This window comes from Chiloscyllium plagiosum, unplaced genomic scaffold, assembly GCF_037043375.1.
Source record: "Chiloscyllium plagiosum isolate Xiang-an unplaced genomic scaffold, Cpla_swu_hap1 HiC_scaffold_18, whole genome shotgun sequence".
In the NCBI taxonomy this organism is placed as follows: Eukaryota; Metazoa; Chordata; class Chondrichthyes; order Orectolobiformes; family Hemiscylliidae; genus Chiloscyllium; species Chiloscyllium plagiosum.
In genome coordinates this window covers 1,927,385-1,954,026 of record NW_028270156.1, presented here as the reverse complement: position 1 = coordinate 1,954,026, position 26,642 = coordinate 1,927,385, and the positions used below count along the sequence as shown (strand labels likewise).

The window sequence follows — 26,642 nt, the reverse complement described above, 5'->3', positions numbered from 1 at the left end:
TCACAGCAATTGGCACCTGGGAACTACATCTTTGGAAGCATGTCGTGGTCATCATTTACAATTTTCCGTGGTTAACTCAGAGACTGAACCCACACCAAACTGTGGAGATACTTGAACAGAATACAACTCTTCTTGGAACCATTCTGCTTTGATACCATGTTAACATTTCAAATACACAGCCTGGCTCAGCAATACACCAGTGCGTACGGGGGGAGGGGGTTGCATTTATTCATTCCATTTCTTGTGTAACATCCCTTACTCACAGTGTGGATTTGTACTGTGTAGCATGAACCGAGTACCTATTGCTCCAGTATTTAGTCTAGGTTTAGACAGTGTTTTCTTTCAGAAGTCATATTTCGAAGTGTGTGACAGTCTGACATCACGGAGCTGAGTATGATTAGGAACAGGGGTTTGTGACCATCCTGCTGAAGACCTTCATTAACAAGGCAGCTTGAGAAAGAGATCTCAGCTGGTGAGGAGTGTGGGTGGGGACAGTGGGGCTCAGCAAGGAATCACTTCCTAATGATCAGAGTCATCAGGAACACTTACGCGTTACTTCAGCAACTAACAGAGCAGTTTCTGATTGGCAAACTGGCTGTAAATGTATCAATACCCCCCATGGTTACACCCAATACCTTAACCCCTTGGTCAAGGCTAAAGGCTCATTTGTGCATTTCTGAACATAATGCAGTAAGTTTGGATACCACTAGAATAATTAATGGAATATTAACTTTTTGATTAGAAAATAACTTTTTTTAAAGAAAGTGTAATGAACGGAGTGCAGAACAAGTCAGCTTACCTCTATCCACTGGCCACAGCGAAAATACAATAGGAGAGAGAGCAGGAAGGAGAGAGAGAGATGGAAGATAGTCAGAAGAGAACCCAACTGGTCCAGCTGTCAGATTTCAATCTGGAACATATTTGATCACCCCTTTGCCAACTGAGCATCCCATTCAGAGTTTTACACTGGATGGTACAACAAGGGGCAGCGAGCAGGTCTCATCGAGGGCAATACATGCAGCACCTGAGAAACTGATCACTCACTCTAACGGAGCACACAGCACAGTCCCTCCACTGGGCACCCACAGACCAAAGCATGCAGTTTCAATGTCGTTTTCTTACCGAGATCTTCAAGTTCTGAGGTCATAGACTTGGAGCGTAGTGTTAATGCAGTGGTCGGTGCTCGCTTTGGAGGCGGTGGGGCTTGTTTGGGAAATTAAAGAAAAAGATAAAATAAAGAAATAATCTTCAAATTAGTTTCCTTCCAAAATACACATCTGAGTCAGCAAGTGCTTGCTCATCTCCTACAAAGGGCCTAATGTTTATATTCTCGTCTCATCAGTGAGTTGAGTTAGTTCAGATAATTACTATTGCTGTCACTCCTTTTCCAGCATAAAGCTGCTTATGATTCTGTCCTGGTTATTCACACCTATTCTACCCCAGTTTGTTCCATTACCACCTTCATTTCCCTGCTACCATCTGCCTCTTCATTATTTAATCTCACATGCTTTCCATCCTATTTCCAACATCTCCTTCACTGCTTCATGTTCCATCCCTTTAGTGTTTACTGAAAATCTGACACATCTTCCGATGACAGTGGGAAATTGCCTAGAAATGTTTCTTCAGTTTCTCTGCCCGCAGAGACTGCTCGATGAGCTGGAGCTAATTGCAGCGAGCTCCAGATTTCTTCCAGTATCTCGGCAATGTCACCTCGCAAACCCGGTAATAATCGGTGGGGAAAGGGTTCCCGTTGCACCCCCTTCTCACCATTTTCATTTTATATTCATAATGGTGGTCTGGCCAGGGTGGGGAATGGTAGGGCTGGGGGATGGTGGGGGGTGGGGTTGGTGGTATGGCAGGGTTGGGGGGTAGTATGCGGGACATTGGGGGTGGGGAATGTTGGGGGTGGGGAATGGTGGGGGTAGGGGACAGTGCCGGTGGGATTTGTGGGGGTGAGAACTGAGGTTGGGGGTGTGGGATGGGGGACGGTGGTGGTGGGGGTTGGTGGGGGTGGGGATGAGGGTGGGGGTGGGTTTGGGGGATGAGAACTAGGGTTGGGGGTGTGGGATGGGGGCAAGGGCAAGGGAGGCTGACATGTTCACCTGTGACCCATTCCCATCATGCACCTGGGCTGCTCTGCTGAATTCCATGCGGGATAATCCGGTTAAGATTCCCGCCAAGAGTGGTGCCTGGTAAACTAGAGGTCCCTGACTAACTGCAGTGTGGGAGACCCCCTCACCACATCAACTGTTACCTACTTCCTCAAGGTCAAACAGGGCACGGGCCACGAAACGTCTGCTTTAGGAGCAACACACGCATCATGAGGATGGTGTAACCGATGCCAAGAGGTGATCCCACAGGGACCAAAACCCTGATGGGGCTTGACAGGGGAGATGCCGAGAGGATGTTACACCTTGTTGGGGGGGGGGGTCTATATCCGCCATATGAGGTTGAAATAAGGAGAAATATTTTCTCTGAGATTATTAGCCAATAGAATTCTTTATAGAATAAGAGCTGGAAACTGCAGGAGGCCATTCAGCCCCTGCTGTGCTATTGAATATGATCACAGCTGATCTTATCTCAGTCTCAGCTCCACTTTCCTGCTCGCTGTCCATAGCCCTTAACCCATTACTCATTAAAAACTTGCTCATATCCTTCTTAAAGTCACTCAAAGTCCCAGCATCTACCACACTCTGGAAAGTCAGTTCCTCAGATGCATGACCCTTTGACAGAAGAAATCTCTCCTCTTTTCTGTTTTAAATCTGTTCTCCCTCACCTAAAGCTATGAACCCCTTGTTCTGGGTAGTAGTGAAGGCTGGGCCTTTGAAAATATTCAAGACGGAGTTAGCCACCACCTTTTGATAGCTAAGTGATTGAAGCATCAGTAATTGGTCCAACAATTTGATCAGCATTGATCTTCTCAAAAGATAAAGGAGCTAGAGGGGCTGAATGGCCTCCTCCTGTTCCTGTTAGAGTTAAGACCAGCATGGCTGAAAATGAAACAACAGATCTAAATAACAATTGGCAGTTCATTATAGTGAGCCTTCTGAAAGGCTGACACATGAAAACATGGACACAAAAGAAATAAGCACAAAAACATTTCTTGTGAGTTCAGTTCCCACAATGCTTGTTTTAAAGGTTATTGAAACCATTTGTAATCAATTAACAGGTGACACAGAGATCATTAATGGTCTGATCCTAAATGTAGGGAGCAGCATAAAAAGTAATGTCGCCAAATCTCACCAGGCCAAAGGGCAGCTCTGTCATTAGACAGACTGAAAACTGATGGTGCTTTCATCTGACGGTCACGACAACTGTGTAAAGACCAGACTGCAAAAGAAATGTTTCAAGGAACATTTAGACTTCTGCGTTGTTGAAATTGAAGATTGGGGAGAGAGAAAAAAAAGAGAAAACTGAAATGACTCCAATCTGTGCCAGTGCTCATTGAACCTGATTGTCAGCCAATGGAAGGCAACTGGGCATTTCATCGAAATCAGCATTTTAAAATTCTCTTTGGAAAATGATCAAACTCCAGCCAACTTTCCAAGACAGTAACTGTCTGTGATTCGTCCCTCACCAGACACAGCCGTTTGATTACAGTTCACTGTGGGTGGGCATTCAGAATGGCATTGGACAGTATCCTTTCAAAACCTTCTCCCAATGAAAATGTGTACAGTTTTCACAGCCTCACTGATGTTGCTTAGCAGCAACATGCTGGGTGTTTGATTTCCGAGCACCTGCCCACACAGACCTGTGAACTGGACAATAATGACTCCCTTCCACAGAAAAAGGAGCACAAAGAATTTCAAGGTTTCAAAGACAGTGTTCAATTGGCTGTGTGTAAAAATCACATGATGAGAACATTTCAGAGATTTCGCAAAGGGGATCATTGGAGAAACGAGAATGTTACTTCTGGGCTAGATATGTTCATTTCAAGCCTTGAACTCAGTTGGTTGCATGATTTTATAACTCAATTTCTGACATTTCTATGGGGGTTTCAACTCCCTCCAGAGACTTGCTCCTCCCCATCTTCAATAACACCACCACTTCCGTCCTTCAGCTGCACAACCCTCAACGATCCCTCTGCTCCTTTATGCTGGTCTCTTCTGCACTGTCACTAGCTGTTACTCCACCCTTCATGGGATTACAGTCAGCCGACAAGTCCCAGTGGAACATAGAACATTACAGCGCAGTACAGGCCCTTCGGCCCTCAATGTTGCACTGACCTGTAGAACCAATCAGAAGCCCATCTATCCTACACTATTCCATTCTCGGCCATATGCCTATCCAATGACCATTTAAATGCTCTTAAAGTTGGCGAGTCTACTACTGTTGCAGGTAATGTGTTCCATGCCCCTGCTACTCTCTGAGTAAAGAAACTACCTCTAACATCTGTCCGATATCTATCACCCCATAATTTAAAGCTATGTCCCCTTGTGCTAGCCATCACCATCCAAGGAAAGGAACTCTCCCTGTCCACCCTATCTATCCCTCTGATTATCTTATATGTCTTGATTAAGTCACCTCTCAACTTTCTTCTAATGAAAACAGCCTAATATTCCTTAGCCTTCCCTCATAAGACCTTCCCTCCATACCAGGCAACATCCTGGTAAGTTGCCTTTGAACCCTTTCCAAAACTTCCACACCCTTCCCATAATGTGGTGACCAGAACTGTATGCAATATTCCAAATGTGGCTGCACCAGAGTTTTGTACAGCTGCTAAACCCAATCCCTCTATTAATAAAAGCTAACACACCGTATGTCTTCTTAACAACCCTATCAACCTGGGTGGCAACTTTCAAGGATCTATGTACACGGACACTGAGATCTCTGCTCATCTACACTACCAAGAATCTTACCATTAGGCCAGTACTTTGCATTCCGGTTACTCCGACCAAAGTGAATCACCTCACACTTGTCCGCATTAAACTCCATTTGCCACCTCTCAGCCCAGCTCTGCAGCTTATCTATGTCCTTCTGGAACCTACAATGTCATTTGTCACTATCCACAACTCCACCAATCTTAGTGTCATCTGCAAATTTACTAACCCATCTTTCTATGCCCCCATCCAGGTCATTTATTAAAATGACAAACAGCAGTGACCCCAAAACAGATCCTTGCGGAACACCACTAGTAACTGAACTCCAGGATGAACATTTCCCATCAACCACCACCCTCTGTCTTCTTTCAGCTAGCCAATTTCTGATCCAAACCACTACATCAGCCTGAATCCCATGCCTCTGTATTTTTGCAATAGCCTACTGTGGGGAACCTTATCAAATGCCTGACTGAAATCCATATACACCACCTCAACCACTTTACCCTCATCTATCTTCTCAAAGAACTCAATAAGTTTGTGAGGCACGACCTATCCTTCACAAAACCGTGTTGACTATTCCTAATCAACTTATTCCTTTCCAGATGATTATAAATCCACCCTCTTATAACCCTTTCCAACACTTTACCCACAACCGAAGTAAGGCTCACAAGTCTATAATTTCCAGGGCTGCCAATACTCCCCTTCTTGAAGGGAAGATTTGCTATCCTCCAGTCTTCAGGTGCTATATCTGTAGACAATGACGACATAAAGATCAAAGCCAAAGGCTCGGCAATTTCCTCCCTGGCTTCCCAGAGAATCCTAGAATAAATCACATCTGGCCCAGGGGACTTGTCTATTTTCACACTTTCCAGACTCGGCGTTTGTTTTCCCTCAGCCAGCCCACCTGTCTCCTCTCCTTAATTTGCCCCATAAAACCTACGACTTGGTGCAACTATTTGCTCCTGTATCCACACAGCACTTATTGTGACTCGACGTCAAATACTAAACAAAACCAGAAATAGCTGAAAAACTCAGCAGGTCTAGCAAGATCTATGGAGAGAGGGAGAGATCACTGTTAACGTTTGGGTGCAGTGACCTTTCATCAGAACTCATGGTAGCTCAGAAAAAGTTATATTTTATGCAGAAGGTAGGGTAGGGAGGGGATAAGGAGCAACTAATAGATGGAGATAGAGCTCAAAGAGAGAGTAGAAAAGTTGGACAGACAAAGGATTGGATAATGGTCAGCCTAAGATAGTGCACAGCTACTATTGGGGACTGTTAGTGGTGACCAATGGGTGTGTGTAATCGCAGACCATGTGATGACAAGGCCTGGGGGTTGGGGTAAGGACATGGGAGAAGGTACCTCAAACCCTAACATTGTTGAACTTGATATTGAGTCCAGAGGCTGTAGAGAGGAAAATGAGGTTCTTCCAGCTTGCACTGAGCTTCACTAGAGCACTGCAGCATGTCTGAGACTGAGATGTTGGCCAGGGACCAGGGTGGGGGTTAGAGTAGCAGGCAATGGGAAGATCAGGGTGTTTTTTTGTGGACAGAATGTAGATGTTCTGCAAAGCAGTCTCCCCAATGTAGAGGAGACCACATTGTGAGCAGCAAATGCAGGTGACTAGAAAGTGGGAAGTGGGCTCTTGGACACTGAGGAGGGATGAAGTGAATGGGCAGGAGTTACACCTCATGGGGCTGTGGGGGGTGTTGGGAGTGATAAACATGAGAACCAGGGTGTCCCAGAGGGAACAGTCCTTGTGGAAGGCTGACACGAGACGGGAGGGGATATGTCTGTTGTGGTATTCCCTGGAGATCTTGGATGTGCATGCTGGTGGGATGGTGGTTATGGACAAGGGGCTGTTGTGGGAGGGAAGAGAAGGGGTGCGGGTGTAAGTGCAGGAGATGGGTCGGCCTCAGTTGAGGGCCCTGTCAACTACTGTGCTGGGAAAGTCCTCATTTGAGGAAGAAGGTGGATATTTTGTGGGCTCCTTTGTTGATGTTGGCCTCAATGGAACAGATGTGACAGTGATGGAGGAACTGGGAGAATGGAATGGAGTCTTTTTCGGGAGCAGAGTGCGAGGATGTATAGTCCAGGTAGCTGTGGGGGTCGGTGGGTTTATAATGGATATTGGGGGCCTGTCTATCCCGGAAATGGAAACAGAGATGCCAAGGGAGGAAAGGGAGGACTCAGAGATGGACCAGGTGAAGGTGAAAGCAGGGTGGAGATTAGAAGCGAAATAAATAAACATTTCCAATTCTGACCAAGAGAGGGAAGCAGCACAATATTATCATTGGGTTTATGATGTTGTGGCCATAACAGAGACGTGGGCTTCACAGGGACAGGAATGGTTGAGAGTTGTTCCAGGGTTTAGAACATTTAAAAAGAACAGGGAGGGTGGAAAAAGAGGAGGGGGTGTAGCATTGCTAATCAGAGAGTGTGTCACAGCTACAGAAAGGAAGCTTGTCGAGGAAGGTTTGTCTACTGAGTCAGTATGGGGGAAAGTTAGGAACAGCAAGGGAGCAGCCACCTGATTGGATGTTGTCTACAGACCCCCTAATAGCAGTAGACAGGCCGATGAGGGGAGAGGCCATTTTGCATTTGGTGCTCGTCAATGGGCCAGGACACGTGTCAGAAATTATGCCGCTATCTGACAGGAGTTGGGAATTACAGACTGGGGCAATTGTTCCACAGAAAGGGCACACAGACTGTTGTTACGAGTGATGCACAAATTTGTTCCTCTGAGACAGGCAAGAAGGGGTAAGATTAAGGAGTCTTGGATGACGAAAACAGAGGAGCTTCTTGTCAAAAGGAAGAAGGCAGCTTACGTAAGGTGGAGGAAGCAAGGATCTAGCACAGCTTTAGAGGACTACAGGCTTGCTAGAAAGGAGCTCAGAAATGGACTGAGGAGAGCCAGGAGGGGACACGAAAAAGGCTTAGCAAAAAGGATTAGGGAGAAGGTAGGGACAGTCAGGGATAGCGGAGGGAACTTGTGCGTGGAGACTGAGCAGATAGGGGAAGATCTGAATGAGTTCTTTGCTTTGGTTTTCACTCAGGAAAGGGATCTTGTTGTGAATGAGAACTTTGAGGAGCTGGAAAACAGGCTTGAGCAAATCAAGATTGATGAAGCTGATGTGCAGGAGATTTTGGCAAACATTAAGTTTGATAAGACCCCAGGGCCAGACCAGATACTTCCTAGGTTGCTCTAGGAAGCGAGAAAGGCAGTTGCTTCCTCACTTTCCACAGGATTGTACCAGAGGATTGGAGGGAGGCGAATGTTGTTCCTCTTTTCAAGTAGGGTAATAGGGAAATCCCTGGCAATTACAGACCAGTCAGTCTTACGTCTGTGGTCAGCAAGGTTTTGGAAAGAATTCTGAGGGATAGGATTTACTACTATTTGGAAAAGCATAGTGTGATTAAAGACAGTCAGCATGGCTTTGTAAGGGGCAGGTCATGCCTCACGAATTTTATTGAGTTCTTTGAGGAGGTGACGAGACAGGTCGACGAAGGGCGAGCAGTAGATGTGGTGTATGTGGACTTCAGTAAGGCATTTGATAAGGTTCCCCATGGTAGGCTCATTCATAAAGTCAGGAGGAATGGGATACTGGGAGATTTGGCTATCTGGATTCAGAATTGGTTAGCTGATAGAAGGCAGAGAGTGGTTGTAGATGGAAAGTATTCTGTCTGAAGGTCAGTGCTGAGTGGGGTCCCGCAGGGCTCTGTTCTTGGGCCTCTGCTCTTTGTAGTTTTTATAAATGACTTGGATGAGGAGGTTGAGGGGTGGGTTAGTAAATTTGCAGATGACACAAAGATTGGAGGTGCTGTCGATAGTATCGAGGGCAATTGCAGGCTGTAGCGCGACATAGACAGGATACAGAGCTGGGCTTAGAAATGACAGATGGAGTTCAACCTGGATAAATGTGAAGTGATGCATTTTGGAAGGTCGAACTAGAATGCTGAATATAGGATTAAAGACAGGATTCTTGGCAGCGTGGAGGAACAGAGGGATCTGGGTGTGTAAGTGCATAAATCCCTTAAAGTTGCCACCCAAGTGGATAGGGTTGTTAAGAAAGCATATGGTGTCTTGGCTTTCATTAACAGAGGGATTGAATTTAAGAGCCACAAGGTTTTGCTGCAGCTCTACAAGTCCCTGGTGAGACCACACTTGGAATATGGTGTCCAGTTCTGGTCGCCCTACTATAGGAAATATACAGAGGCTTTGGAGAGGGTGCAAAGAAGGTTTACCAGGATGCTGCCTGGACTGGAGGGCTTATCTTATGAAGAGAGGTTGATTAAGCTTGGACCTCTCTCTCTGGAGAGAAGGAGGAAGAGAGGTAACCTGATCGAGGTGTACAAGGCAATGAGAGGCGTGGATAGAGTCGATAGCCAGAGACTTTTCTCCAGGGCAGGATTGACTGTCACAAGGGGTTATAGTTTTAAGGCGTTCGGAGGAAGGTATAAAGGAGATGTCAGAGGAAGGTTCTTTACGCAGAGAGTTGTGAATGCATGGAATGCGTTGCCAGCGGTGGTGGTGGAAGCAGAGTCATTGGGGACATTTAAGTGACTGCTGGACATGCACATGGATAGCAGTGAGTTAGGGGGTGTGTAGGTTAGATTATTTTCTTTTAGGTTAGGAATAATCCTTGGCACAACAAGGGGCCTGTTCTGAGCTGTACTTTTCTATGTTCTATGTTGGACAAAGAGTTGTGGGTGGGAGGCAGAATAAGACTGGGGCACCTCGTTTCCTGCCTTGGGACTGTAACACCTTCTGCACTTAATATCGAGTTCAATAATGTTGGGGCTTGAGGCATCTTTTCCCCATGTCCTTACTCCAACCCCCCACACACCAGACCTCGTGATCACATGGTCTGCTATTACACACAGCCCATTGTCAGCCATTGTCAGTCCCCATTAGCAGCTGACCATGATCCACCTCATTGTCTGTCCAACTGTTCTTCTCTCTCTTTGGACTCTATTCCCACGTATCGCTTACTCCTTACCCCCTCCCCCCACCCGATCGTCTGCATAAAAAACCTTTTCCTAGCTACCATCAGTTCTGAGGAAGGGTCACTCAACCAGAAACGTTAACTCTGATTTCTCTCCACACATGCTGCCAGACCTGCTGAGCTTTTCCAGCAATTTCTGCTTGTTTCTGATTTCCCTTATCCGCAGTTCTTTTGTTTCTTTATTTTGTCTCAAATGTTGCCTGATCGATGCTCTTGTGAAAGAGGTTTGGTGTACTTGCTACCTGAAGAGTGCTACAGAAATCCAAGATGTTATTGCCATTTTCAGAAGTAAATTATTTGGCTGATACTGAGCCCTCTGTACCCTGAGAACATGGGACTTTCTAAGAAATAGTTGAGGCCAGTAAGAAAGACATTTTGAGGAGGGAGCAGACGCTAGGTCAGTGCAAAAGGGAGAAAGGAAACTGTCATTGGGATTGAGGAGGTCAGCTGGGAAGAAGCTTCTATAGAATACAAATGCTAGTATGGACCAGTTGATCTGAATGATTTGTGTAGATCCTGTAAGTTCAAAATAAGCAGCAGATTCATACCCCAATGGGACATTGTCCAACAAGACCGAGCCAGAGAGCAAAAGCAGTACCTTTCTTTCGAGCTGTGTCCTCTGGATCGAGATTCCTGCTCACTGTCACAACCTTTAACACCAAATGGTTTCCTCCCTGGCGGATCATGTTCACCACTTGTCTGTGACCAACCTTGACAACATTTTCATTGTTGACCTGGAAGAAATTGGAAATGAGTACGTTTAGTAACAATAACCAACAAAGAAACTGTTCCACACCTGCTCTGCATTATTTCAGAGGGGCCAGGACTGAGCCAATCAGCTCCTTGGATTTGTTCTGCCATCCAATGAGAATCTCTATCTTCCTGGTCTTGGTTCCAGAACCCTGAACATCCTGAACGAACAAAAACTGACCAACTTGCTGTGCCCTGATACAAATCTGTTGTTGCTCCAACCTGACAGCTGCCTGAACCTGCTGCAGCTGGAATCGGTTCGGGTTCGGATAAACAGTCAGTGAGCTGAAGCACTAACCTCTTCCTTCTTCATTGAGAGGTTTCCTGACTTAGTGCCCCAGTCTGACAGGTTACAGTCACTGCAATATCACCAGCGAGTATCCTTCCTTGTAGAACCAGGCTATTCCTCCAGGAGGGAATATTTAAACATCAGGACAATCATTCAATACCAAAAGGAATCCGTGAGGATGGAGGAGACTGAGACTGAAAAACTAACTGGAAACCACTTTCTAAACTCCATTAAAGATTGTTTAAAACCAAACAATGAGTCTCAGTGTGAAACATTGATCCAGCAGCAAAATGGAATATCTTCTGGACATTGACTTGCTTTTGTGAACAAGTATCACTGCAGGCTTGGTGGTGGAAAGGAAAGAAAAGGAGGCAAGGATGTTACAGGCTACACTGCACCACAAAACTCCACAGAAAATATCCACTCCCTCCACAGTGACGCTCAGTAGCAGCAGTGTGCATGATCCATAAGACGTGCTGCAGAAATTCACTGAGCTCCTCAGACAGCACATTCCAAACCCATAACCACTTCCATCTAGAATGAAAAGGGCAGCAAGTACATGGGAACACCACCCCCTGCAAGTTCCCCCCCAAGCCACTCACTGTCCTGACTTGGAAATATATCACCATCCCTTCAGTGTCACTGAGTCAAAATCCTGGAATTCCCTCCCTAAGAGCACTGTGGACCAACCTACAGCACATGGACTGCAGCGGTTCAAGAAGGCAGCTCACCCCCACTTTCCCATGGGAAACTAGGGGCCAGGGCAATAAATACCAACTCAGCCAGCGATGCCCACATCCCATGAACGAAATCCCAAACAAACAGAGCTTGGTAGAATGAGCAGTAATGGAGCCCATGACGCTATCAAATGCCACGTGCTCTACATGGTGTGAGTGTGTATACACGTATCTGTATGTACGCATGTACACATGGAGTATGTGTATGCTTTAGTGTTTGTATATACATGATGCATGTGTGTATAAATGTGTGCATATACATACTGAATGTGTGTGCACGTGTATGAATGGTATGTGTGCATGCACATATAGATGGTGTGCACACGTGTATGTGTGTGAGACAGTGTGTGTGAGAGAGAGTGAGTGAGGGAGTGAGAGAGTGTGTGTGTGTGTGAGAGAGAGAGTGAATGAGGGAGTGAGAGAGTGTATGTAACATGGTAGAGCCCTCAATGAATGGCTTCCTGCACAGATTAATCCTCAGTAGAAACACATTCTCAATGCAGCTATCTTCATGATTTTTATATGATGTTAAATTTGCTGTTAAAGCATTAAGTGGATCCGATGAAACATTATTGAGGCAATTTAAACTGTAAAATCATTCTGTTTTCACCCTTTGCAGATATGAGAGCAGGTGGCAACATGCCAAGAACTTGCAGTGACCAGCTCAGCGAGAATCCACTGTTTCTCTCTATCCCAGAGACAGAGTGTCACTGAGGTCTTGAGCACACACTAGTTATACTGAAGGTTACATTGGAACAGGAGAGTTGATAATGATCCTCCTTTATCTTCATTTGGCAGGGTTAGTTGTCACAGATAGTGGCAATGCAATGTGCTACCAATGCTGTTTTCCCATCTGGTGCACTCTCACTCTACAGGATTGGTACTGGGTACACAGCCAGAAGCTGTGTGCACCAAGGCTAAATTGGGAGCGTGAACTGGATGTGAACTGACCCTCTTTACTCACTGAGCAGAGTGCATTGAGTCAAAGGATCTCCTGCTGCTGTGTTTCTGTGCAAATCTGGTCCCAGGCAATGAAAGCAGCTGGATGTACTCTTCCCTAAAGCTGCATTTCAAAGCAAAGGTTTCAACTGTAGTGTCAGGTTAAGAGGTAAAGCTCTTATTGTAGTTGTCCATGGGATGTGGGCATCACTGAATAAGCCAGCATTATTGTCCATCCCTAATTGCCCAGAGGGCAGTTAAGAGGGACATGTAGGCCAGACAGGTACGGATGGCAGATCTTCTGCTGCAAAGGACACTGAACAAGATGGGTTTTTACAGCAATTGTAAAATGGTCATTGATAGACATTTAGTTCCAGACTTCTATCATTTTGATTGGTCCCATTTGCCATGGTGGGATTTGAACCCAGAACCACAGAACATATCCTAAATCCACTCGTCTGGTGACAATTCAATTACACCATCGTTGCTTGTCTCTCATCAAAGGTTGAGAGCGAAACTCCATTCCAGAACACAAGTATCTCAGTAACTCTCCAGCCAAATGCTTTGAGGATGGTATCCACTCAGTCACAAATGTTTGCCACGGCCCATTCCAAACCCACTGATGTTGGGGCACATGGGGATTAGATTAGATTCCCTACAGTGTGGAAACGGCCCTTCGGCCCAGCCAGTCCACAGCGACTCTCCGAAGAGTAACCCACCCAGACCCATTCCCTTCTGACTAATGCACCTAACACTATGGGCAATTTAGCTTGGATGTAATCCCTAGTTCAGGATTTGTCTCCTTTTCTGTTGTTATGATCTCAGCATGACGGATATGTTGGATGCCAGAAAGAAATCTGTTTTGATGGATTCCACACTAATTGCTCCAATGTTAATCACTTAAACAAAGTCAGAATAGGTTGCAGTTCTTTTATTTATCATGTTAGTAAAACAACAAGGGACAGGATTTACACAATTAACAGTGGGGCTTGGGCAGTGCTGTAGAATAGAGAGACCGAGGGGTTCAGGTACGTAACTCGTTGAAGTTTGCATCACATGTAGACAGGGTGGTTAAGAAGGTGTTTAGCACGCTCGCCTTCATTGTTCAGAGCTCTGAGTCAAGAACTTGGGACATTATACGGGGTAGACCATTGAGGACAGAGATGAGGAGAAACGTCTTCACCCAGAGAGTGGTGGCTGTGTGGAATGCTCTGCCCCAGAGGGCAGTGGAGGTCCAGTCTCTGGATTCATTTAAGAAAGAGTTGGATAGAGCTCTCAAGGATAGTGGAATCAAGGGTTATGGAGATAAGGCAGGAACAGGATACTGATTAGGAATGATCAGGCATCATCATATTGAATGGCGGTGCAGGCTGGAAGGGCTGAATGGCCTACTCCTGCACCTATTGTCTATTGTCTATTATGTTGAGGTTGTACAGGGCATTGGTGAAGCCTCTTCTAGAGTAATGTGTCCAGTTCTGGTGGCCCTGTTATAGGAACAATATTAAGCTGGAGAGGGTTCAGAAGAGATTTACCAGGATTTTGCTGGTCTGATAGAGGGTCTGATTTATAAGGAGAGGTGGATAGGAGTTTTACTACTGGAGCATCGGTGACTGAGGGGTGACCTTAAAGAGATTTATAAAATCATGAGGGGCATGGACAGGGTGAATAGCAGGTGCCCTTTCCCCAGGGAGAGGATTTCAAGAATAGGGGGATTTTTTAAGGTGAGAGGAGAAAGATTTAAAATTGATGAGGGGCAATTTTATTTTTACACAGAGAGTGGTTAATGTGTGGAATGAACTTCCAGAGGAAGTGGTGGATGTGGGTACAGTTACAATGTTTAAAAGATATTTAGATAAATACATGAATAAGAAATATTTCAACAGATGTGAGCCAAGTGCAGGCAGGTGGCATTAGTTTAATTTGGGACCACAGTCGGCTTGGACTGAATGCTCTGTTTCCGTCCTGTATAACGCTATGTTTCTATGACTGAATTTCATTACATAAAAGAAGAAACAATAAAATAAAGTAACCAACCAAACTATTTAAATCAGAAAAACAGTTTAAAAATAATTAAAACACACAGCAAAAAAAAGTTTCCCAACGCTATTCATTACAAAGATTCAAATCTGGAGAAATGGCCTCTTTATATCAAATATTTAAGTGTTACTTAATCAATTGACTCCAGTTCCTTTCCAAGACAATCTTCTTACATGAATATTCCTCAAATTGAGAGCTTAATCTTTCTCCACTTCTAATAGCCTCCAGATTTCGAACCAAACACGCTGCTCTGGATGTTTCACAAACAAATATTTCCTACAGAGGTTGTCTAGTCTGCTAATGTTTCTGAAAACATCCTTTCTCAAAGAAAGGTTATACTTGCGTGTGACCCAGTCAGGTCTCCTTTAAGCTACTGGAACTGCTTGAAAAACCTTCAATCTTGATTTTGATAAGCTCAAATCAATCCTTGATTATTTTCAACTGAAATAAAGCTAATAGCCACCATCATATGCTCACCTGTTATAAACCAGCCCATAGTAAACACTCTTTTCCATCAGCACTCCTGAGGGCAGTCAGATTGGATTATGTCACTGTTCCAGAAGGACTGTTTGACCTGGTGGCTTTTAAAACATTGTACAAAAGTAACCAACAATCATGTTTTTCTCTGCCACCACTCTGCTTCATCAGTGAGATATTTGGACTGAACGCTTGATGCACATTGCCAGACCAACACCCATTCAGAAAGCTTCACCAGTCACTGAAGTGAAGCGTGGAGGTTAAAGAGCGAGCATTGGAGTATCTTTGTAGCTTTGTTGCTCAGCCCCTGCCTTGGAACTCTGGCTCTCTGAGACTTGAGGAGATAGGAGCAGGTAGGAAGATTGTGGACCAAAGCAGAATCTGATAGGGTCTGGGCAATGGGCCAATGGTGAGATGTGTGGCAGATTCAGGAGACAAATACAGTGAGGTCCAACTCAATGTCACAAACATCTCTCCTTTTCGCAAGCAGCATGGTGTGCTTTTCACTAGGCACTGGTGCAATGCCAGTTAATGATCACTATTGTTTTAAAATACTTTGTTAATGCCCCATATCCACCTTACTAACCTGCTAACTAATGGGAAACTGCAGTGAGTAGGCAGGGTCAGTGGTGTCGGGGGGTTGTGGTGGGTGAGGGTGAGTGAGAGCAAGGGAGGATAGTGCAGGTGATGGTGAGAGGGGTACAGCATGAGCCTCGATAGGAGGTGGGTGCAGTAGCAGAGGCAGAGTGAGGGTGAGGTATTGCAGAGAAGATGGTGTCAGTCAACCCTGACAGAGTGGAGAAAGACCCTGATTGCTTCCAGGTGGCACTGGGAATTCCTCCAGATGCTGAGACTGCTACTCCGACCATGGTGTGATATCAGAGTCTCCTCTGCTGGGCCAGGGGCAAGTGGAGATTCCACCCCATCCAGCTGCTGCTCCATACCGCAGGACACCTAACTACCCCCATCTCCCATATCCAAATACCAGGAACCGTGCTGGGCAGCTCCGGGCCTGACCATGTTTGTCTGAGTGCACAGAGGAGGCTTGACCAAGGCCCAAGTACAGGGGCTCCCAGTGAATTCGGGTACCGAGGGGTGAGTTATTCCAGGTGTTCTGTCTGTAGTAAGATGGGGCTGGAATCAGATATGAAGAATGCTGTTGTGGCAAGGTAGATAGTTAATGAGGTGGATTGTCAAGATAGGATAGGAAACCCCACTAGGCCTCATGATAGGATAGGAAACCCCACTAGGCCTCATGATAGGATAGGAAACCCCACTAGGCCTCATGATAGGATAGGAAACCCCACTAGGCCTCATGATAGGATAGGAAACCCCACTAGGCCTCATGATGTGAAATCCTCACAAAAAACCCTCAATGTACCTTGGACTCAGCCAGAGTAGGGACTTTCAGCCCCAGTTTCCAGGCTGAGTTGATTTTTGGCAGTAAGGGGGAGGAGGTGGAGTTTAGCTGAATGTTTCAGCAGGACATTCACAGTATTTTGTGAGTTGAGTAAATCTGAAGAAAGTGGCAGTGGTATTTTTAAGGAAGTTCATGTTTAATAAGGAGCTTTAATTTACTTATAAACAAGTAACCATCATTGTATCTATTGTCATATTTTATTGAATTGTCATCAACACATGACACCTGGGAAATAGGTGAGTGACTTCTTCAAAACCGGCAAGTGAGGTTCTTGATCAGTTTCACTGCCCATTACAGAGCCAGCGTACTGAAGTTTGAATAAACAATTCCATTCCTGTTCTCATTAATGGCACAGAGCTGATGGACTGAAGGGCCTGCTCTGTATTGTGAATGTGTCAGCCACAGAAAACCTATTGTCTGAAAACAATACCGTGTGGTCTCTGTTAGAATTGGTTTTGAAACACGTAATATTTTAGGCAATTTTATTCGGCTAAAATACATTTATGATTCCCTTCTTTCACAGTAAAGTTTGATCACAGTTTGTGATCAGTTTTTATGACTGAATAGAATTTTTATCACTCAAGTGTATTTCTCAAGTGTATCACTCAGGTACTGGGACACACAAATACAGTGAAAAGTTACAAAGTCTACCATTTCTGGTTCCATCTTGGGTACAAAGGTACCTAGATATAAAACATTAGCTATAAATTAGAAAAATTTTAAAAAAGTTAAAAGTTAAGCATTACAGTCTTGAAGTTGTAAAGCAGGGAGTCAGCGCTGGGATTCACTTCGAGGCCAGACGTCTGTCTGAGGAATGGAGGGAAGTAGAGAGAAAAAAAAGAAAAAGAAAACACAAAAAGAGGAAAAAGAAGAAAAGAAATGGATGGAGTGGACAAGGTCTGGCTTTGATACCGTACTCCACCGCCATCTTGAATCAATATTTCCACGAATAGGCCAGACTAGGATCTGAAGGCACAGCCGCAGAGTGAAGGGATAACCCTTTTGAACTGAGATGAGGAGGAATTTCTTCAGCCAGAGGGTGGTGACTCTGTGGAGCTCATTGCCCCAGAGGGCTGTGGAGGCCAAGTCATCGAGTGCATTTAAGACAGAGATAGGTTCTGGATTAGTGAGGGGATCAAGGCATACAGGGAGAAGGCAGGAGAGTGGGATTTAGAAATGGATCAGCCATGATTGAATGATAGAGCAGACTTGTGGATCGAATGGCCAAATTCTGCTCCTGTGTCTTATGACCATTGACATTAAACAATCAGAAACTGATCACACTCCACCTCAGCCAATTCCATACATGCCATGTTTCAGTTAGAGGAGAGTGTGGTGTGTGGCGAGGAAAGAGTTCAGAAACACCCAGTGACCAAACAGGCACTGCTCTACAGCAAGAAACGACCACTTTGAGCAAAGAAAATTGCTATGTAACAACATAGAACAGTACAGTGCAGTACAGGCCCTTCAGCCCTCGATGTTGCGCTGACCTGTGGAACCAATCTGAGGCCTATCCACCCCACACTGTTCATTCTCATCCATATGTTTACCCAATGACCATTTAAATGCTCGTAAAGTTGGCAAGTCTACTAGAGTCATAGAGTCATAGAGATGTACAGTATGGAAACAGACCCTTCGGTCCAACCCGTCCATGCTGACCAGATATCCCAACCCAATCTAGTCCCACCTGCCAGCACCTGGCCCATATCCCTCCAAACCCTTCCTATTCATATACCCATCCAAATGCCTCTTAAATGTTGCAATTGTACCAGCCTCCACCACATCCTCTGGCAGCTCATTCCATACACGTACCACCCTCTGCGTGAAAAAGTTGCCCTTTAGGTCTCTTTTATATCTTTCCCCTCTCACTCTAAACCTATGACCTCTAGTTCTGGACTCCCCAACCCCAGAGAAAAGACTTTGCCTATTTATCCTATCCATGCCCCTCATAATTTTGTAAACCTCTATAAGGTCACCCCTCAGCCTCCAAAGCTCCAGGGAAAACAGCCCCAGCCGGTTCAGCCTCTCCCTGTAGCTCAAATCCTCCAACCCTGGCAACATCCTTGTAAATCTTTTCTGAACCCTTTCAAGTTTCACAACATCTTTCCGATAGGGAGGAGACCAGAATTGCACGCAATATTCTAACAGTGTCCTAACCAATGTCCTGTACAGCCCCAACATGACCTCCCAACTCCTGTACTCAATACTCTGACCAATAAAGGAAAGCATTCCAAACGCCTTCTTCACTATCCTGTCTAGCTGCGACTCCACTTTCAAGGAGCTATGAAGCTGCACTCCAAGGTCTCTTTGTTCAGCAACACTCCCTAGGACACTACCATTAAGTGTATAAGTCCTGCCAAGATTTGCTTTTCAGCATGGTTTTGTGAAGGGCAGGTCGTGCCTCACAAACCTTATTGAATTCTTTGAGAAGGTGACTAAGGAGGTAGACGAGGGTAAAGCAGTAGATGTGGTGTATATGGATTTTAGTAAGGCGTTTGATAAGGTTCCCCATGGTAGGCTACTGCAAAAAATACAGAGGTATGTCATTGAGGGTGAGTTGGAGGTTTGGATTAGGAATTGGCTGGCTGGAAGAAGACAGAGGGTAGTAGTTGATGGCAAAGGTTCATCTTGGAGTGCCGTCACTAGCGGTGTTCTGCAAGGATCTGTTTTGGGACCATTGCTGTTTGTCATTTTTATAAATGACCTGGAGGAGGGGTTAGAAGGTTGGGTGAGCAAGTTTGCAGATGATACGAAAGTCGGTGGAGTTGTTGACAGTGAGGAAGGATGTGTCAGGTTACAGCAGGATATAGATAAGCTGCAGAGCTGGGCAGAAAGGTGGCAAATGGAGTTCAATGTAGGTAAGTGTGAGGTTATTCACTTTGGTAAGAATAACAAGAAGATGGGGTACTGGGCTAAGGGCCGGATCCTTGGTAGTGTGGATGAGCAGAGGGATCTTGGTGTCCATGTACACAAATCTTTGAAAGTTGCCACCCAGGTAAATAGTGCGGTGAAGAAGGCATATGGCGTACTGGCTTTTATTGGTAGAGGAATTGAGTTCCGGAGTACTGAGGTCATGTTGCAGTTGTATAAGACTCTGGTGCGGCCGCATCTAGAGTATTGTGTGCAGTTTTGGTCGCCATACTATAGGAAGGATGTAGAGGCACTGGAACGGGTGCAGAGGAGGTTTACCAGGATGTTGCCTGGTATGGTAGGAAGATCGAATGAGGAAAGGCTGAGGCACTTGGGGTTGTTTTCATTGGAGAAAAGAAGGTTTAGGGGTGACTTGATAGAGGTGTACAAGATGATTAGGGGTTTAGATAGGGTTGACCATGAGAACCTTTTTCCATGTATGGAGTCAGCTATTACGAGGGGGCATAGCTTTAAATTAAGGGGTGGTAGGTATAGGACAGATGTTAGGGGTAGATTCTTTACTCAGCGAGTCGTGAGTTCATGGAATGCCCTGCCAGTAGCAGTGGTGGACTCTCCCTCTTTATGGGCATTTAAACGGGCATTGAATAGGCATATGGAGGATAGTGGGCTAGTGTAGGTTAGGTGGGCTTGGATCGGCGCAACATCGAGGGCCAAAGTGCCTGTACTGCGCTGTATTCTTCTATGTTCTATGTTCTATGTTCTAAAATGCAGCACCTCGCATTTATCTGAATTAAACTCCATCTGCCACTTCTCAGCCCATTGGCCCATCTGGTCCAGATGCTGTTGTAATCTGATGTAACCCTCTTTGCTGTCCACTACACCTCCAATTTTGGTGTCATCTGCAAACTTACTAACTGTGCCTCTTATGCTCACATCCAAATCATTTATGTAAATGACAAAAAGTAGAGGGCCCAGCACCGATCCTTGTGGCACTCCACTGGCCACAGGCCTCCAGTCTGAAAAACAACCCTCCACCACCACCTTCTGTCTTCTACCTTTGAGCCAGTTCTGTATCCAAATGGCTAGTTCTCCCTGTATTCCATGAGATCTAACCTTGCTAATCAGTCTCCCATGGGGAACCTTTTCGAATGCCTTACTGAAGTCCATACAGATCACTTCTACTGCTCTGCCCTCATCAATCTTCTTTGTTACTTCTTCAAAAAACTCAATCAAGTTTGTGAGACATGGTTTCCCACGCACAAAGCCATGTTGACTATCCCGAATCAGTCCTTGCCTTTCCAAATACATGTACATCCTGTCCCTCAGGATTCCCTCCAACAACTTGCCCACCGACGTCAGGCTCACTGGTCTATAGTTCCCTGGTTTGTCCTTACCACCCTTCTTAAACTGTTGCAGGCAGTGCATTCCATACCCCTACTACTGAGTAAAGAAACTACCTCTGACATTGTCCTATATCTATCACCCCTCAATTTAAAGCTATGTCCCCTCGTGCTCGCCGTCACCATTCTTGGAAAAAAGGCTCTCCCTGTCCACCTTATCTAACCCTCTGATTATCTTATATGTCTCTATTAAGTCACCTCTCAACCTTCTTCTCTCCAACGAAAACAGCCTCAAGTCCCTCAGCCTTTCCTCGTAAGACCTTCCCTCCATACCAGGCAACATCCGAGTAAATCTCCTCTGCACCCTTTCCAAAGCTTCCACATCCTTCCTATAATGCGGTGACCAGAACTGTATGCAATACTCCAAGTGTGGCCGCACCACAGTTTTGTACAGCTGTAGCATGACCTTGTGGCTCTGAAACTCAATCCCTCTACCAATAAAAGCTAACACGCTGTACGCCTTCTTAACAACCCTAACAACCTGGGGCGGCAACTTTCAGGGATCCATGTACATGGACACCTAGATCTCTCTGCTCATCTACACTACCATGAAAAGTGAATCACCTCACACTTTTCTGTATTAAACTCGATTTGCCACCTCTCAGCCCAGCTCTGCAGCTTATCTATGTCTCTCTTTAACCTCCAACATCCTTTGGCACTATCCACAACTCCACCAACCTTAACGTTATCTGCAAATTCACTAAACCATCCTTCTACGCCCTCATCCAGGTCATTTATAAAAATGACAAACAGCAGTGGCCCCAAAACATCCTTGCGGTACATCACAAGTAACTGAACTCCAGGATGAACCATTAACCAACACCCTTTCTCTTCTTTCAGCTAGCCAATGTCTGATCCAAACCACTAAATCACCCTCAAACCCATGCCTCCGTATTTTGTGCAATAGCCTACCGTGGGGAACCTTATCAAATGCCTAACTGAAATCCATGTACAGCACATCAACCACTTTACCCTCATCCACCTTTTTGGACATCTTCTCAAAGAACTCAATAAAGTTTGTCAGGCACGACCTACCCTTCACAAAACCGTGTTGACTATCCCTAATCAACTTAGTTCTTTCTCAATGATTATAAATCCTATCCTATCACAAACCTCACAAACCTTATCGAGTTCTTTGAGGATGTGACTAGAAAAGTTGATGAGGGTCGAGCTGTGGATGTGGTGCATATGGACTTCAGCAAGGCATTTGATAAGGTTCCCCATGGTAGGCTCATTCAGAAAGTCAGGAGGAATGGGATACAGGGGAACTTCGCTCTCTGGATACAGAATTGGCTGGCCAACAGAAGACAGCGAGTGGTAGTAGAAGGAAAATATTCTGCCTGGAAGTCTGTGTTGAGTGGTGTTCCACAGGGCTCTGTCCTTGGGCCTCTACTGTTTGTAATTTTTATTAATGACTTGGATGAGGGGATTGAAGGATGGGTCAGCAAGTTTGCAGATGACACAAAGGTTGGAGGTGTCGTTGACCGTATAGAGGGCTGTTGTAGGCTGCAGCGGGACATTGACAGGATGCAGAGATGGGCTGAGAGGTGGCAGATGGAGTTCAACCTGGATAAATGCGAGGTGATGCATTTTGGAAGGTCGAATTTGAAAGCTGAGTACAGGATTAAGGATAGGATTCTTGGCAGTGTGGAGGAACAGAGGGATCTTGGGGTGCAGGTACATAGATCCCTTAAAATGGCCACCCAAGTGGACAGGGTTGTTAAGAAAGCATATGGTGTTTTGGCTTTCATTAACAGGGGGATTGAGTTTAAGTGTCGTGAGATCCTGTTGCAGCTCTATAAAACTTTGGTTAGACCGCACTTGGAATACTGCGTCCAGTTCTGGTCGCCCTATTATAGGAAAGATGTGGATGCTTTGGAGAGGGTTCAGAGGAGGTTTACCAGGATGCTGCCTGGATTGGAGGGCTTATCTTATGAAGAGAGGTTGACTGAGCTCGGACTCCTTTCATTGGAGAAAAGGAGGAGAAAAGGGGACCTAATTGAGGTATACTAGATAATGAGAGGCAAAGAGCCGATAGCCAGAGACAATTTCCCAGAGAGGAAATGACTAACACGAGGGATCATAGTTTTAAGCTGGTTGGAGGAAAGTATAGAGGGGATGTCAGAGGCGGGTTCTTTACACAGAGAGTTGTGAGAGCATGGAATGCGTTGCCAGAAGCAGTTGTGGAAGCAAGGTCATTGGGGACATTTAAGAGACTACTGTACATGCATATGGCCACAGAAATGTGAGGTTGCATACATGAGGATCAGTGGTCAGCACAACATCGTGGGCTGAAGGGCCTGTTCTGTGCTGTACTGTTCTATGTTCTATAGTCTTTTCCAACACTTTACCCACAACCAAAGTGAGGCTCACTAGTCTATAATTACCAGGGTTATCTCTACTCCCCTTCTTGAATGAGGGGACAACATTGTTAAGTATTATCTGTTAATAAATATTTTGTGAAGTTATATCATGAGACTGCTTCCTAGTGACTGCATGGTTAAAGTCTTCAATGATCAATAAACTATCCTTTGAGTTTATCTCTGACACGTTGCTGGTGGCATTTCTCCTGGGCTCTATGGTCCTGAGATGCAGTGCAGGAGGGAGGTGACCACAACTGCTCTGTTCAATATGGCTATTGTCGACTCACAGAGGTTATCAAACCCTTGCTGCCATAGTAGGTGACGGCATTGACACAGATCTGGTGAGAAAAGTACTCAACACATTCCAGAGGCTGCTCATCATCAGATATGGCAGGTGGAATATTCGACTGACCAGGTGTGGGTGATATATTGGTTCTGCTTTGACAGTATTCAAGGACGGATCGAGACTCTGTGGAATTGTAGAAGCTGAGAGAGTTTGCAAATTTGATGCAGAGTGGACAATGGCAATGCAGTTATTCACATACTGTAGATGGTTTACATTTTGTGACAGGACAAACCAATCCAAACTGTGGAGGAGGTTCCTGTGGAGTATTTGAGTAATTAATTTTTAAACAAATACACTGATATTTTAGACTGGGTACTGTACAATGAGAAAAAAATAATTAACAATCTTATCATGCAGGGTTCCACTAGGGAAAAGTGACCATAAAATAATAGAACTGTTTGTTAAGATGGTGTGAAACAACAAATCTGAAATTCCTGAATTGAAATACCGGGAATGACAAGTGTATGAGGTGTACATTGGCAATGATGGATTGGGGGGAAAGTGAGGACTGCAGATGCTGGAGATCAGAACCAAGGAGCAGGAGAATCGACGTTTCAGGCATGAGCCCTTCTTCAGGAATGAGGAGGGTGTGCCAAGCAGGTTAAGATAAAAGGTAGGGAGGAGGGACTTGGGGGAGGGGCGTTGGAAATGCGATAGGTGGAAGGAGGTTAAGGTGAGGGTGATAGGCCGGAGTGGGGGTGGGGGCGGAGAGGTCAGGAAGAAGATTGCAGGTTAGGAAGGTGGTGCTGAGTTCGAGGGTTGGGACTGAGACAAGGTGGGGGGAGGGGAAATGAGGAAACTGGAGAAATCTGAGTTCATCCCTTGCGGTTGGACAACCTTTCTAAAAGGGTTGACTGTAAATAGGAAATGGCTAGTATTTAAGGAACATGTGCATGAAGTACAACAATTATTCATTCTATCTGGTACAAAAATAAAGATGGAAAGGTGACTCAACCACGTCTTCAAAAGCAATTCGGGATAGTATTAGATCCAAAGAGGAGGCATATAGTATTGCCAGAAAAAAGCAGCAAGCCTGAGGACTGGCAGCATTTTTGAATAATTCTTTGAGAACACTCAAGCGTGTGTTAGCAGGAGGAAGTATGGAAAAGGAACTGGAGAAAGGGTTACCAATAATCTCAAGACTAAAGGTGTTTCCATTCCCTGGAGCCACCTGCCAAATCTGCACCCAGAGACGCTGCTCGAGAATTGACATAACCAGTGACACGGAGGTTCCGAAGGAGACAATCATCCTCATTAGTGAGTGGGTGGTTGTCGATGGCCAATTCAATATATTAATAGTGCAATTTAATGTGTATTCACCCAGTACATAAACCGCCTGGTCTGAACGGTAGCCCAGGAATGTTAATGTTTATGTAACAGACAGCAATCAAAAATATTTGAAAAGAAGGTTTGAAAATGCTCAGCTCATCTGGAATCTCATTTTAAAATGCTCTTTATCTGGACAGCTGCATCCTCATGCAATGCCAAGGTAATCTCCAAGTATCGAAGTGCAGAAACCGTTCCATCTTTACACCACTATGTCCCAGCAGGATGGCTATGGATTAAAATTACCATTATTTTACTTTCCCTGGGTTTACAGGAGGACAGGAGCATGGAAGTTACCATTCAGTCCTTTCAATCAGTTCTGCCATTTCACAGCTGATCTGCAAATTCAGCGATCTGCCTTGTTTGTGTAACCTTTGATGCCTTTGCTGCCAACACCATTTTAATCAATCTTAATTCTGAAATGTTCAATTGGCCCTCAGCCTTGACAGCCCTTTTTCGGAACAATTTCCAGATTTCTCCTCTTGCCTTTTTCTAAAGAATCCTCTGTGACATCACACCTGAGCAGCCTCACTGAAGGAACATCTGTTATAGTGTTTATTAATTTCTTTCTTTCAGATGTTAATTGTACAGGAATTTAAATTATTTATGGGAGAATTTGCTGTCTAAATCAAGACAACAGCCTTGAAATGAGTCAGTAGGATAACAGATATGACTCATTTATTGTAATTGGGTTAATGCCAGTGTTAAAATACAGGGGAGACGATTTTCAGACAAGGAGATTAAGTATTTGTCAGCAATTAGCCCAAATTTGAATTGAAGATCACTATTATCTAGCTTATTTACAACATCAGCTCAGTAGGTTTGCCCTCCTACAGGTGCACGCTAGAGTCGGTCCACACACAGTCCACTGCAGAACAACCTGAACTCCACTTGCTATGGTATTCCACTAGACCAATGGTTCAGGCCAGCCTATGGTCACTGACCATCACAATAATTTAGAGTTAAAATCTTAGCCAGTATTTCCACAGCTGAGCACTGGCCCTGTCTTTTGAACTCCAAAAGTTTCACAATACTCACAATCTGAGCTGCTGCCATGTTCAGTGATCAACAGTCACATCCAGCTCATGGTAGTCACAGCTGAGGCTTGAATTGTGGAGAGTGGGTTAATGGCTGACACACCATCAAAAGGGGGTAGCTGAGGATGTGTCTGTGGGCAGATAGACAGGAGCCAGGAACCTGATGGAATGGAGCACCAATAGAGCAGGAACGCCACTCTCTGCATTACAAAATCCCTCCAAGGACAGTATCCCCCTGCCCAAACCTCCCAGTACAGAATCCACTCAGAGGTTGCCAGGTTTCTCCAGATCATCTGCCTACTTGGCAGGGGGCAAAAAGATCCAAGGGTGGGAACCACTGAACTGGTTAAATCAGACTCTGGATGAGCAGCATGTGGAGTCATGGAATCATACAGCATGGAAACAGGCCCTTCATCCTGTCTTACAATATCCCATGTTGACGTGACAGTCAAGAAGGCACAAAATCTACACTCTCACAAGAGGCTAAACAAATTCAGCATATCCACAATGACTCTTACCAGTTTTTATAGACGTGCCATAGAAAGCATCCTATCCAGACACATCACTGCTCGGTTTGACAACTGCTCTAACCCCAAACTGCAATACACGACAGTGAGTTGTGAACACAGCCCAGTCCATCACACAAACCAGCCTTCCACCCATTAACGCCATCGACACGTCCCGCTGGAGAAAGCAGTCAAAGAGCCCTCCCAGCCCAGTCATATTCCCTTCCACCTTCCTCTGTTGGGCATAAGATATAAACATTTGAATACACATACAAACAGATTCAAGGACAGCTTCTTTCTCGCTGTTATCAGACTTT

At 45.2% G+C, this 26,642-nt stretch overlaps 1 protein-coding gene across 7 annotated transcripts in view; it reads right to left on the bottom strand.

Annotated features, from left to right (window-relative positions):
- Nucleotides 1–26,642, bottom strand: part of LOC122557603 (SH3 and multiple ankyrin repeat domains protein 2-like) — a 1,564,835-nt gene that overhangs the window by 187,252 nt on the left and 1,350,941 nt on the right. For all 7 annotated transcript variants that reach the window (XM_087996234.1, XM_087996235.1, XM_087996236.1 and 4 more), the window contains 2 exons: nt 10,426–10,561; nt 1,123–1,203 (listed from right to left, as the gene is read on the bottom strand). In XM_087996234.1, coding sequence (XP_087852360.1) covers nt 1,123–1,203; nt 10,426–10,561 — 217 coding nt within the window. The remainder of the gene's footprint in view (nt 1–1,122; nt 1,204–10,425; nt 10,562–26,642) is intronic.